We start from the raw sequence: 13,295 nt of genomic DNA, 5'->3' as shown, positions 1-13,295 counted from the left end.
GAGCCAGCTTTTGAGACTTTTAAAATGCATATTGGCCTGGTATGGTGGCTCACGCCTATAATCCCAGCACTTTGAGAGGCCAAGGCAGGAGGATTGCTTCAGCCCAGGAGTTCAGACGTGCCTAGACAAAATAGAAAGACCTCATATCTACAAAAATAAAAAAATTAGCTGGGCATGATGGTGTGCACCCATGGTCCTAGCTACTCAGGAGGTTGAGGCAGGAGGCTCACTTGTGCCCAGGAGATCAAAGCCATAGTGAGCTACGATTACACCACTGCATTCCAGTCTGGGCAACATAGTGAGACTCTCTCTCTCAAAAATAATATATATATATAATATAATAATAGTATTATATATATATCTCAATGCATATTATTAAAGAAATTCTGTTTAAGAACTTAGTCAAATTCCTAATCCATCTTTTGATCTATCTTTTGATTTGACCATGACATCTAAACCTGACCAAAATTAAGATACTCAGGACTTACTTCCTGGTATCAAATCAATAGATCTTAAATAGCAAGTACTAAGAAATTAATTATACCTGATATAACACTATATATTCCAGCTTATTGTTCTATAAAATCTTTTCAGTTATTTTTATTCAAAAAAGAACTGCATGCTCCTGCTTGGGGTAATACTTTTTCTTTTAAGGTTTATAATCATTATTAACTAAATACTTAAGTTCTATGGCAAAGAATATCTTGGGCTATTCTAACCATGCAAGGAGTTAAAAGTGTTAAAAGCTCAATGACTAAACTATTTGGAAATCTCAAGAATATAGAACTTAGATTCAAACCAATACATACTATGTTGTATGAATAAGAGAAACTAAGTGAAATGAACATAAAATAATTAAGACATACACAATACAGCAAATTTACAGAGTTAATAACTACTTGTGCCAGGAGACCCTTGAAATTCCTGTCTTGTATGCTGAGGCTTTGAACATTTGCCATGCTACAAATTTTCCTTTACCTGGGAAGAGATGGGATTAATAACCATAACTTGTGTTCCTGAGGGTAGTACTGCAGGGCCCTGGTCGAGCTCAAAGGATAACTTAAACATGTTATGGGGAAAGAAAACAAAGCATAGAGAGTTCTGCAAAATTCTTAAATTGCTATCTGAAAAAATTATGTGTACTTACTACTTCGTAATTTCTTTTCTTTTTTTTATTTTTTAAGAGAAAGTCCAGTTTTTCAGCACCTCAAATGAGAAATGCTGGGGAGTCGAATTATATCACTATCAATAACCTAAGTTACAAAAGGTGGGGTCAAAACATTGCCTTTCTTTTTTTTTTTTTTTTTTAAGTTGGAATCTCACTCTGTCGCCCAGGCTAGAGTGCAGTGGCACACTCATTGTCACCCCAGCATCGACTTGCTGGGCTCCAGCAATCCTTCTGCCTCAGCCTTCCAAGTAGCCGGAACTATAGGCATATACTACCATGCCCAGTTAATTTTTTGATTTAATGTAGAGACAAGGTCTCACCAGGTTGTCTGGGCTGGTCTTGAACACATGGGCTCAGGCAATCCACTTGCCTCAGCCTCCCAAAGTGCTGGGATTCCAGGCTGAGCCATCAAGCCCGGCCCGCCTTCCTTTGATAAAGTTCACAAACTGTGTCCATGAAGGAAAAACATGGATAAACTTCATGCCGACTGTCCCTCCTTAGGTGGAAGGGGCTGTACTGGGCTAGAGGTATTTTAATTTACTAACTTTTGAAATAAAGGAAGAAAGCTCTGACACAGATGACTGGAAAACTCCTTATAAGACAAAAATCTTAGTATTATCTTGGGTTTAAAATAAAAGAGACTGCTGTAAACCTCTTTGACTCATAGTCTCGCTCACAAATATTTACTTCACTGTTTTGTAAAATAACCAGTTAATTATGGCCTGGCAAAGAGAAGGCAGTCTCCTCTGATCTTGACAAGGACTATTTTAGCACTATTTAATCCTAGGATACCACCTGAATGATCTTACCTTTGCAAAAAGACTTCAATATGCCCCATATTAAACTGCAGAAGGTACAATGGGCTGAAATAGAAGCAAAACAAATACATATTGTTAAGAGTTGAATTGTGTTTCCCCCAAAGAGCTATGTTGGAGTCCTAGCCTCCATTGCCTCAGAATATGACCTTATTTGGTGACATGGGGCAATTCATTTAAAGGGAAATCATTATGGTAGACCCTAATCCAGCATGACTGGTGTCCTTATAAAGAGAACTTTGGACACAGACATGCACACAGGGAGAATGCCATATGAACACACAGGCAGAGAAAAGAGTAATGTATCTACAGGCCAAAGAGCATCAAAGATTGGGAGTAGATCACCAGAAGCCAGGGGAGAGGCATGGGAGAACTCTCCCTTATAGCCCTCAGAAGGACCAACCTTCTGAGACACCGTGATCTCAGACCTCTAGCTGCCAGCACCATGAGATAACATATTTCTGTTATTTTATGTTGTTGTTGTTTTTGTTTTGAGTTGGAGTCTCACTCTGTCGCCCGGACTGGAGTGCAGGGGCACATTCCCAGCCACCGCAGCCTCAACCTGCTGGGCTCTGGCAATCTTTCCGCCTCAGCCTTCCAAGTAGCTGGAACTACAGGCGCACGCTACCACACCCGGGTAATTTTTTGATTTATTGTAGAGATGAGGTCTCGCCAAGTTGCTCAGGCGGGTCTCGAACCCGCGGGCTCAGGCAATCCACTCACCTCGACCTCCCAAAGAGTGGGATTACAGGCTGAGCCACAGAGCCCGGCTATATTTCTGTTATTTTAATCACCCAGTGTAGTGCTTTGTTATGGAAGCTTTAGCAAACTAAGACGCATACACTGTATATGTTATTCTGGTGGCAGAATGTGATGCTTTAGAGAACAGGTTCTGGCGTCAGGGAGAATTGCTTCAGTTCCACCTGTGACAGAAAGCAGCTACATAATGCTGTGCAATAGCTTAACTTGTCAAAGCCTGTTATTTTGATCTGTAAAATAAGATAATGCTCTATTTCATAAGGCTATTGGAAAAGAGTATATAATGCATATAAGGCCATTAGCACAATGGTTCATACATGGTGAACCTGCAAATGGTGGTCATTATTCCAATATTTACATACAAACATACCCCTAAGGTGTATATAAATGTACAAACACACAAATACACCCAATGCCTGTGAGACAAATATGAAATCTTTTATTACCATACCAGAAGGTATTACATTATAAATTTATAAATTTATTTTTAAATAGTTTTGATAAATTTTATGGGAAAAGAAGTCAAAGTCATGGGAGGATTCAACCTAAATTTGGTGGTGAGTAAAGGCTTTCCTTAGAAAGACATCTCAGGGCCAGGTACGGTGGCTCATGCCTATAATCCCAGCACTTTGGGAGGCAGAGGTGAGAGGACTGCCTGAGCCCACGGGTTCAAGACCAGCCTGGGCAACTTGGCTAGACCTTGTTTCTATAATAAATAAAAAAATTAGCCAGGTGTGGTAACACATATCTATAGTTCCTGCTACTTGGAAAGCTGAGGCAGAAGGATCGCCTGAGCCCAGCAGGTCGAGGCTGTGATGGCCATGAGTGTGCCACTGCACTCCAGCCTGAGTGACAGAGTGAGACTCTGACTCAAAAAAAAGACATCTCAGGCCAACAGGCCAAAGATAGTTCTAAACATATACAATGGCCCAACAGCAGAAAAGTTCATAACAAAGTTAACAAGAAACCAAAAGAAGGACTGTTAATGGAGCATAGTAAACAAGCAGAAGGGTGGTGGGAGACAAATCAGGTCAGTCAAGCAGGGACCAGATCATGCATACGTTTGTCTCAAGAGTCACAAAGAAGGGTCTTTAGACTTTATACTTAGAGCAAGTATAAGTTAAGGCTTACTTATAAGGCTTTACTTTCTAGTGTGTTAAGAGTGTGTTAGAGTAAAAGGGAAGAGTATAGCAATAATCCAGAGAAAAGATGACAGCACCCTTGGTTACCAGCCAACTCCCTTCCCTTGTAGCCCAGGGTGATCCCAATAGCTTGAAAACCAAGCTTAGCCAAACACGTTCTGACTCTTGTCCCCATCATTTTCTTACATCTATTTCAACAACCCTCCTTCTTATTACTTGATTATTAATGGCTTTAATAGGTTATAGCCAGTATCATTTAGAATAAAAACAGACTTTGTTTCAAATTTATTTTAAATGTTAGTATGTTAATATGCATGTTGGACATTAGGTAAATGAGAATTTGCTGAAATTCCTTTTAGAATACATGAATAAACCAAACTCTAACTCTTACCTTAAGACCATTGGAAGCTGATCAATACTGATGCCCTGTACAAATACTAGATATGCCAGAGAAGCCATTGAGTCGACTAATTGCTTGTCTTCTTCTTCCTCAAATTCAAGGTAATCCCAATTCCTCTTTTTCCTTCCATGTTTAAAAATCATTTTGGGTAAAGGATATCCAACTGCTGATAAAAAACCCTGTGAAATGGAAAAAAAGGAAGCTAGAAAAGACAGACTCTAAGGTGCTTCCCACCCGATATTCACATCCATATTCACACCAAGGAGAGTGTCTTCACTCCCCTTGAGTGTGGGTGGGGCCTGCAGACTTGCTTTTAACTAACAGAATACAACAAAGATGTCTTTACCATGATTTTGTCATCTGTCAAAAGTAAAAGGATTCTTGCACATTAAGGTCCTAAATAAGTTGATTTTGAGTTATTCAGAAAGGAGACTATCCTGGACAGGATGAACTTAATCAGGTGGAGAGTTTTAAAGGTGGTCTAGGCACTCCCTCAAAGTCAGAAACTCACCTTTGCAGGCTTTAAAAAATTAAGCTGCCATGTTACAGGAGGGTCTATGGACAGAACTATGTAGCAAGCGACTACAGGCAGCCTCTAGAAGCTGAAAGCAGTCCCTGGCTGACAGCCAGCAAGAAAATAGAGGCCAGGCCTGGTGGCTCTTGCCTGTAAACCTAGCACCTCACAGAGATGGGAGGATCACTTGAGGACAGGACTTAAAGACCATCCTGGGCAACACAATGAAACCCTGTCTCTACAAAAATATTAGCCAGGCGTGGTAGCGCACACCTTTAGTCCTAGCTACTTGGGAGGTTGAGGCAGAAGGATCATTTAAGACCAGGAGTTTTAGGTTACAGTGAGCTATGATCACACCACTGCACTCCAGCCTGAACAAGAGTAAGACCCTATCTCAAACAAACAAACAAACAAACCAGGGACTCAGTCCTATAGCTTCAAGATGAATTCTATCAACAAACTGAGGAAACCTGGAAGTGGCGTCTGATAAGACTGCCTGCCTAGTCAACAACTGAGCTGCGGCCTGGTGAAATCCTAAGCAGAGGACTCAGTTAAGCTGTGGCCAGACTATGGATCCACAGAAAATGACAGATAACAAGGGTGTGTTGTTTTAAACTGCTAAATCTGTGGAAATTTGTTACACAGTAACAGAAAACTAATTTACAGTCGGTGCAGTGGTTCATGCCTATAATCCCAGCACTTTGGGAGGCTGAGGCGAGAGGACTGCCTGAGCCCACAGGTTCGAGACCAGCCTGGGCAACTTGGCAAGACTTCATCTCTACAATAAATAAAAAAAAAAATTAGCCAGGCGTGGTGGCACATGCCTATGGTTTCAGCTACTTGGAAGGCTGAGGTGGAAGAATCACGTGAGCCCAGCAGGTCGAAGCTGTGTTGGCCATGAGCTTGCCACTGTACTCCAGCCTGGGCAACAGTGAGACTCCGACTCAAAAAGAAAAAGAAAACGGATACAGAAGCCAATGGCAAAACCATATTTTACATGAGCATTTATATATTGGATGTTTCAAAATCAATTCAGAATCATAACTAGAAGCACATATACAAGTTTTGTTGACTGTCAAGTGACCTGACAGCAGATGGAGGAGTCTGAAGTAAACAAAATAAAATATTTTTTACACTAAAAAAATTGTTTTTTGAGTTTTTTTTTAGTTGGAGTCTCACTCTGTCATCCAGACTGGAGTGCAGTGGCCGCCCCCAGCCACCACAGCCTCGACTTGCTGGGCTCCGGCGATCCTTCCGCCTCAGCCTTCCAAGTAACTGGAACTACAGGTGCGTGCTACCATACCTGGCTAATTTTTTATTTATTGTAGAGATGAGATCTCGCCAAGTTGCCCAGGTGGGTCTCGAACCCGCAGGCTCAGGCAAGACACTCACCTCAGCCTCCCAAAGCGCGGGAGGCTCACAGGCTGAGCCACCAAGCCCGGCAAAAATATGTTCTAAAATACTTCAGACATAGAGACAGAAAGTAGAACGGTGGTTGCCAGAGAATGATGGAAAGGGAGAATGGGAAGTTGGGGTTTGACAGATATGGACTTTCAGGGAGAAAGATGAAAAAGTTCTGGAGATGCATACAGTGGTGATGGTTGCACAAAAATGTGAATGTTCTTAAATGCCACAGAACTGTATGTTTTAAAATGTTAAAATGGTACATTTTATGCTGTATGCCATTTACCACAGTTTTTTTTTTAAAGTGCTTCAGAGATATTTGAGAGCAATCTAAAATATGAGACCTACAAATAATATGAAATGAAAGGACATAACTACTCAGAGGAATAACACCCCAGGAACAATGTTCCACTGTCCCCTGTCTACCTAGACAGAGTGGGCTGGAAGAACACTGATCAGCAGGTCTTGAGAAAACAGTGCTGGTGTCTCAGGTCACGTGGGTTCTCATGTTATGAGAGAGAAGCATGCTTGCATGGGTGGATAGGACCACAGAGCTAAATCAAGCTGTCAGCTCAGGAAACACAGGGTCACCCCTCTGCTTCTTATGCCATTTCTAATTCTAGTATACTAGAGAATCCACTGGAATTCACTTTGAGTTTGGCTCTACCACCTACTAGCTGTGTGACACTGGGTAAGTTACCTAACCTCTTGAAGCCTCCGTTTCCTTACCTAGAAAATAACAAGACCTATGTCAAATATTTATTAAGCTGCTCCACAAAAAAGCATAAGAAAGCTAAGGTACAACAAACTACCCTCTAGAAGTTAAAAGGGAATAAATGACAAAGCTAAAGCGGAATGAATACTGACTGTCTACAAACTCATTCTTTCCTTCAATAAACACTTACGTGCCAGGCACTGGGTCTGACACTGTGGGGAATTACAGAGCCAAAGAAGACTTTTCCAGCCTTTGGGGAGTTACAATCTGCTGATCCCAGATGGTTCCATTAGTCATTTCATAACACAAAAGGGAAGCACGGAAATTATCCTCAGTCACAAGAGACTACTACTTAGCTACCAGATGCTAAATTTATACTGCTGTACTGATTTTCAAAGCCACACGTTCTTGTTAGAGCTACAAGGCAAAAAGTTTACTGCACCCTAGTTCCAAATGTCCTTGTGATTATGAGGCTCATTTCTTTATTCAGCAATGCCACATGTGTTTTTTTCCACAGAAGGGTAGCCTTTTTAAACATCGTCATATGTAACCAGAGATTACAGGGTTGCTCTGGATACCTGGGGTCCAACCTGTGTCAAAATCAGGGCTGTCGTGATCTACACACCATCCAGCATCGTGCTCAGACTCAGGCCATACCTGCCACTGTACCATTTCTCAAGATTCATGGCAGCCTCTGTCCTTTCAGGAATCTTCCTATTCTGCCTGCAGCCTATAGGACATTCCAGTAGTTCTCTATCAAAAAAACTTGTGCCAAATTAGAGATGGCTGAGGCCAGTCAATCCCAACCATACCACTTGACCAGTACGTCTCTAGCATTGAACAGAAGACCTCACTTCATCTCCTTCCTGGTCTCACCTCGACTTCTCCAGCATGGAGATGTGTCCTCATTTCATCTCCTACCTGGTCTCCCTCTTGACTGCTTTGTGCTTCCTCACTGCTGGCTCTTTCTACTCGCAATGCTCCTTCCACAGAGATCGTGGGACCTCTCTCCTATGCCCTCAACCTCTTCATAGGATGCTTGCTCTGCCTCACGGCTCTAATTCAATCTGTCTGATTTCTGGTGGAGGCTGCTCATCCTCACACCTTTTATACTAGGAAGCAGGACCCAGAAGGCAGCTGTGGGGCAGGGAGGTATGGGCAGAGGCTTAGTACTGTCTTGGCTCTTTCTGTACTCCTCAACAAGAATACTTCTTGCTGTACAATGTCATACTGTCCTTTTCCAGTATATGCTGACTTCCTGGCCTTTCCCCACATTCACTGAAGACTCTGGCATCTGCTCATGATCTTTTCTCTACCCATCCCCTGTTGTGATCCTGGGAAAGTTGGAGTGTTCATATAGATGATGCCTGTAACAGGCCAGCCTCAGCGTTCTTCATTTAAATGCGAGTGACCTTTACTTTTACTTCCTGTCCGCCCCTAAGCCCATGCTGGAACTCTGCAAACATTTGGACCTATTCCGTGTTAGACACCTTAAACTCCAGTATCCCATTTTCTGACCAAAACCTCTCATCCTCTGTCTCCTACTAATCTGCTTTTCTGCCTCTGACTTCTCCAGCCCTGTAATCTTCATTTTAACCTACCTAGCCATCCCCTTCTTTCCCCAACCAACCTGGATCATGCATTCTTGATCACCAAACGGTACCCTGTATTAACTTTAGCTGCATCTAGCCAGTAAAATGCCAGCCTGGGAAAAAGAACCACAATCCACTTTCTTTACTTCTATACCCAGGCAGTTGAGTACTGCTGGAGAAAATAACTCAAAAGTATAGACTGTTAGCACCACAGCTATGGGCTTGAACCCCAGTTGAGTGCTCAGCTTTACTGACTAATATGTTCATGGTCTCTCACCATCTCTTTCCTGTCCCCTCAATATTCTAAACCTTTACCAGTTTCCTGAAACCCTTAACTCACATTCCTACTTTCTCATTAAGAGATCATCTCTCATCCACCCAGGAATCTGAGGCCAGTGGGTTTGATGTCCCTCAATTATAATATTCCATTCCAGCTACAAATTCTCAACATGTATTCTTACCTACCCATTCCTGCTTCTTCCTTTCCAGGAGTTCTCTCATGTTCTTGGTCCTACGTCCTGATCTGCTCTGAAGCCACATTATTTCTGTTATCCCATAAAGCCTTGTCTTTTTCCCTCTAATGATTTACACTCCATCAGCCTATAAAGACCTCAAGCCTCCCATCCCCTCCCCCATTACCTTCCTACCCTTGGTACTTGCCTTCTAGCTATTGCCTCTCTCCTTCCTTACTCATCTCAACTCTTTTAAAGACACCTCCTTCTTCATTCATTCTTTCATCTACTCCACTATGTTTTTTTTTTTTTCCCACTCTGTGGCCCAGGCCGGAATGCAGTGGCATAATCACAAACACCACAGCCTCAACCTGCTGGGTTCAGGCAATCCTTTTGCCTCAGCCTTCCACGTATCTGGAACTATAGGCGTGTGCCACCACGCCTGGCTAATTTTTTGATTCATTGTAGAGATATCTCACCAAGTTGCCCAGGCTGGTCTCGAACCCCTGAGCTTAGGCAATCCTTTCACTTCTGCCTCCCAAAGTGCTGGAATTACAGACACCATGCCCAGCATGATTTTTGTCTCCAATACTCCACTCAAACTGTCCATGCTAAGATTATCAATGCCATCTTACTTCCTAAAGGCACTGGATATTTTCAGCTAACCTCAAGGCTACTTTCTTCCTGAAACTCTACTACACCAGTTTCTGATTATTTCTACCACTGTTTCTGTTATTTCTGACTGTTTCTTGTTCTCTTCGGTGGGCTCATCTTAAGTGCTCATACTCTCTGGGATTCAGTCCTGAGCCCGATTCTCTCCTCACACTGATCTTTGGGTGGACTGCACAACTCTTATTCAAAAAGTTCTTAACAACCTGCTCTCTCTGGTTATTAGCTATATACTTTAAAATGGCTCATCTTGTTAGATGTCATAGTGACATTATTATTAGTTATTATCGTTAGAGAAATATACTTAAGGATTTATGAATGAAATATGTCTAAGACTTCCTGTAACATATTACAGCAAGAAAAGAGGAAGGACAGATGAAACAAGACTGACAAAATGTTGACAGTTGTTGACACTGAGTGATGGGTACATGGGGGTGTGTTATGTAGTTCTTTCTACGTTTCCAAATGTTTTAAATTTCTGTAATATATTTTTTAAAAACAGAAGTCTCCCAACTCCTTGCTTTATATGCTTTAACTCAATTATTAGCACCTTCATCTGTCCAATTATCCAAGCAAAAAAAAAAACCCAAACCCTCTTCCATGCTTTATTCTAAATCCAATCAATAACCAAATTTTACCAAGTTTACCTACTATAGTTTTCAAATCTACCCTTTCTTCATTTTTACAACTATATTCACACTCGGGATCCCATCACTTCTCACTTAACTCCTACCAGTCTCCCTACTTCCAAACTTATTCTAGTTAAATTCATCTTCCTATAAAGTGATGAATCCAAAACACAGTTTGATTGCATCACTCCTAGGTTTAACATCTGTGATACCATGAAATATATATTTGCTTTTTGTTCCATTTCCTGGTATACAACTCCTAAAATCCTGGGAATTTCCAAAGTGATATATAACTTTCTGTATGCTGCTGAGCTGATTGATGGTTGGGTCTCTTGGACAGCCTTAGGGTGGGGGCTGGTTGCCAGGGAGCCAACTCTTTGATTAGATGGTTGGACCTTCCCCAGTGCTACCCCTCAACCTCTAGAAAGGGGAGAGGGGTAGAAGGTGAAGTTGATGACCAGTGGTCAGTGATGTAATCAGTACTGCCTACATCATGAAGCCACCATAAAAGCCCCAAAGGACTGAGTTCACAGAGCTTCAGGATAGCTGAACACATGGAGGTTCCTGGAGGGTGGCACACCCAGGGAAGGCATGAAAGCTTCCTCCATACCTAGCCCTATGCATATCTTCATCTGTATCCTTTATAATATTCTTTATAATAACCTCTAAACATTAGTAGTTCCATGAGTTCTGTGAGCCATGCTAGCAAATTACTTGAGCCCACAGAGGGGTTCCTGGGAACCCTGATTCACAGCCAGTCAAAGCACAGGTACAACAACATGGGCCTTGAGACTGGCATGGAAAATGGGGATAGTCTTGAGGGACTGAGCCCTCCCCCTGTGAGATCTGACACTCTCTCCAGGCAGGTAGTGTTGGAACTGAAGTGGAGTCCATGCAGTTGGTGCCCACTGCAGAATCAATTGCTTCATGTGTGGGACATACAAAGCCCTAAACACGTGGTATCGGACGCTTGTTGTGAGAGTCCAGTAGAAGAAACTGATTTGGTTTCTCCTCCATCATCAGACGTCCTTTAATAGTTTCCACCTTTCATAGCCATCTTCTCAAAATAGAGCACACATACATAGATGGTGTTTATACTATATTCAGGAGAGCATATTGCACTCTCCCTTGGCAACAAGAAAGAGCCCTCAGACTTGCGTGCATCCTGGAAAAGCACTTCACCTCCCCTTCTTCTTCACTCACAGCCTCTTCACCACTATCCTGACCATTGCCATTAACCTTATTGAACTACATGCCCTATTTAAATCAGTCACCAAGTCACCCCGCCTCCTCAGAATTTAGTTCCCATAAAGTTCTGGCATCCCCTCTTCCGATCCCTTTTCCCACCCCTCCTCAAATTTCAGAAACCCTTCCATCATGGGCTTCTGGAGCTCACAGTCATCAGCAAAATCTTCTCTAAATGAAATTCGGTTCTCCCCTGAGAATAAGTGTTTTCTCTGCAACCCTCTCAAAGGGTTGCTACTTTTTAATCCATGCCCATTGCACCACTGAGCCTGGAAATATAAAACCTGTTGTCCTTGCTGCTTCTAGACCATTCTCTCCCTCTCCTCTCTAAAATCCCTAAGCTTTGAAACTAATTTTTTGTGGCTTTACCATTTCTAACCCTCCTTGTTGTGGTCATTAGAACCCAAGGTCACTCCACTAATTGGCTCTCCAACATCAAAATTCTGTGTGAGTTAAATATATACCAGGTCAAGCGCAGTGGCTCATACATGTAATCCTAGCACCTAAAGAGGCTGAGGTGGGAGAACTGCTTGAGCCTAAGAGTTTGAGATCAGCCTAGGCAACACAGTGAGACCTCGTCTTGTCTCTACCACAAAAAAAAAAAAAATTCAAAAAATTAGCCAGGCTGCACGCATATCGTCCCAAGTACTTCGGGGGCTGAGGCAGAATGATCGCCTGAGCCCAGGAGGTTGATGCTGTTGTGAGCCATGAACATGCCACCACACTCCAGCCCAGGCGAAAGAGCAAGGCCCAACTAATAAATAAATAAATGTACAACCAAAGATGTTCTAATACCCTGAAGTCTTGGATACTTCATTTTCTCTAGTTCAATAATCTTAACCTCTACCTTTTCCTTCAGTACACCCACTCTGTGCTCATACCGCAGACATTGCTACTAGTAACTATAACCTTTCCATAATACGAATTTCAAGTATCCTGTTCTCTAACCTATTTTTCTTTCAGCCCACTGCTCCTAATAACCTAACTCCAACAATTGTCACCCACAGCAGGACTGACAACCTAATGTTTCCACCAACTTTTCACTGTCTCTTGCATTTAGTATGTCCTCACTTCCCACCTTATCCAGCTTAAATTCCATGTTCACCATTAAAGTCACTCCCGGGAGACGGGGCAAGATGGCGACGGCATAGGTGAACTGGTGAGATTCTCTGAACGGACCAAGACTGCAAACTGCTGAATAGACAGACTGTAAAGCAGAGGGGAAAGTGAACAAAACCAGAAGACCCTCATAAGGAAGAACAGGTCATTGCAGAAGAGAAATAAAAGCAACCCCACCTTCCCTCAAAAACAGAATTGAAAAGGGGGAGGGAAAGGGGTAAAGGGAGAAAAATCTACAGAAATGAAGAAAAACCAAAAGAAGAGTATGGGTCTCTCCCAGACGCCTGGGAGAGCAGACACTGAGAAAATTGACTTTGGAATACAAACAATGAAAAGTCCCCAGAATGAAGGGTCTCAAAATGCAAATGTAGATATCAAAACAATAATGGAGAGACTAAAAAGAATTGAGGAGACACAAGAAGAAACTAGGAAGGAGCTGATATCTGAGATAACAGTAATAAAGAATACTGTGAATGAAATAAATAACAAATTGATAAGCATGGAAAGCAGAATTACCCAAGCAGAAGAAAGAATCTCAGAGCTTGAGGACCAAAATATAGAAATAACCCAAACTCTTAAAAACACAGAAAATAAGCTCAAAAAGACAGAACAAACCTTCAGAGATGAGTGACTACCTCAGAGGCCTAACCTAAGAATAATCGGACTCCCTGA

At 42.2% G+C, this 13,295-nt stretch overlaps 1 protein-coding gene across 2 annotated transcripts in view; it reads right to left on the bottom strand.

Moving 5' to 3' along the window:
- LOC103271546 (glomulin) overlaps window positions 1-4,481 on the bottom strand; it is a 25,338-nt gene extending 20,857 nt beyond the window's left edge. The window contains exons 1-2 of one of the 2 annotated variants that reach the window (XM_021717728.1): window positions 4,276-4,481; window positions 1,978-2,031 (exon numbers count right to left, since the gene is read on the bottom strand). In XM_021717728.1, coding sequence (XP_021573403.1) covers window positions 1,978-2,031; window positions 4,276-4,427 — 206 coding nt within the window. In that variant the 5' untranslated portion in view covers window positions 4,428-4,481. The remainder of the gene's footprint in view (window positions 1-1,977; window positions 2,032-4,275) is intronic. The other variant, XM_021717733.1, reaches the window with a different exon arrangement.
- Window positions 4,482-13,295: the final 8,814 nt, after the last annotated feature.

This window comes from Carlito syrichta, unplaced genomic scaffold (assembly GCF_000164805.1).
Source record: "Carlito syrichta isolate Samal-C Ts95f unplaced genomic scaffold, Tarsius_syrichta-2.0.1 Scaffold109693, whole genome shotgun sequence".
NCBI lineage: Eukaryota > Metazoa > Chordata > Mammalia > Primates > Tarsiidae > Carlito > Carlito syrichta.
The sequence above is the reverse complement of the archived record's forward strand: the minus strand, read 5'-3'. Positions and strand labels throughout refer to the sequence as shown.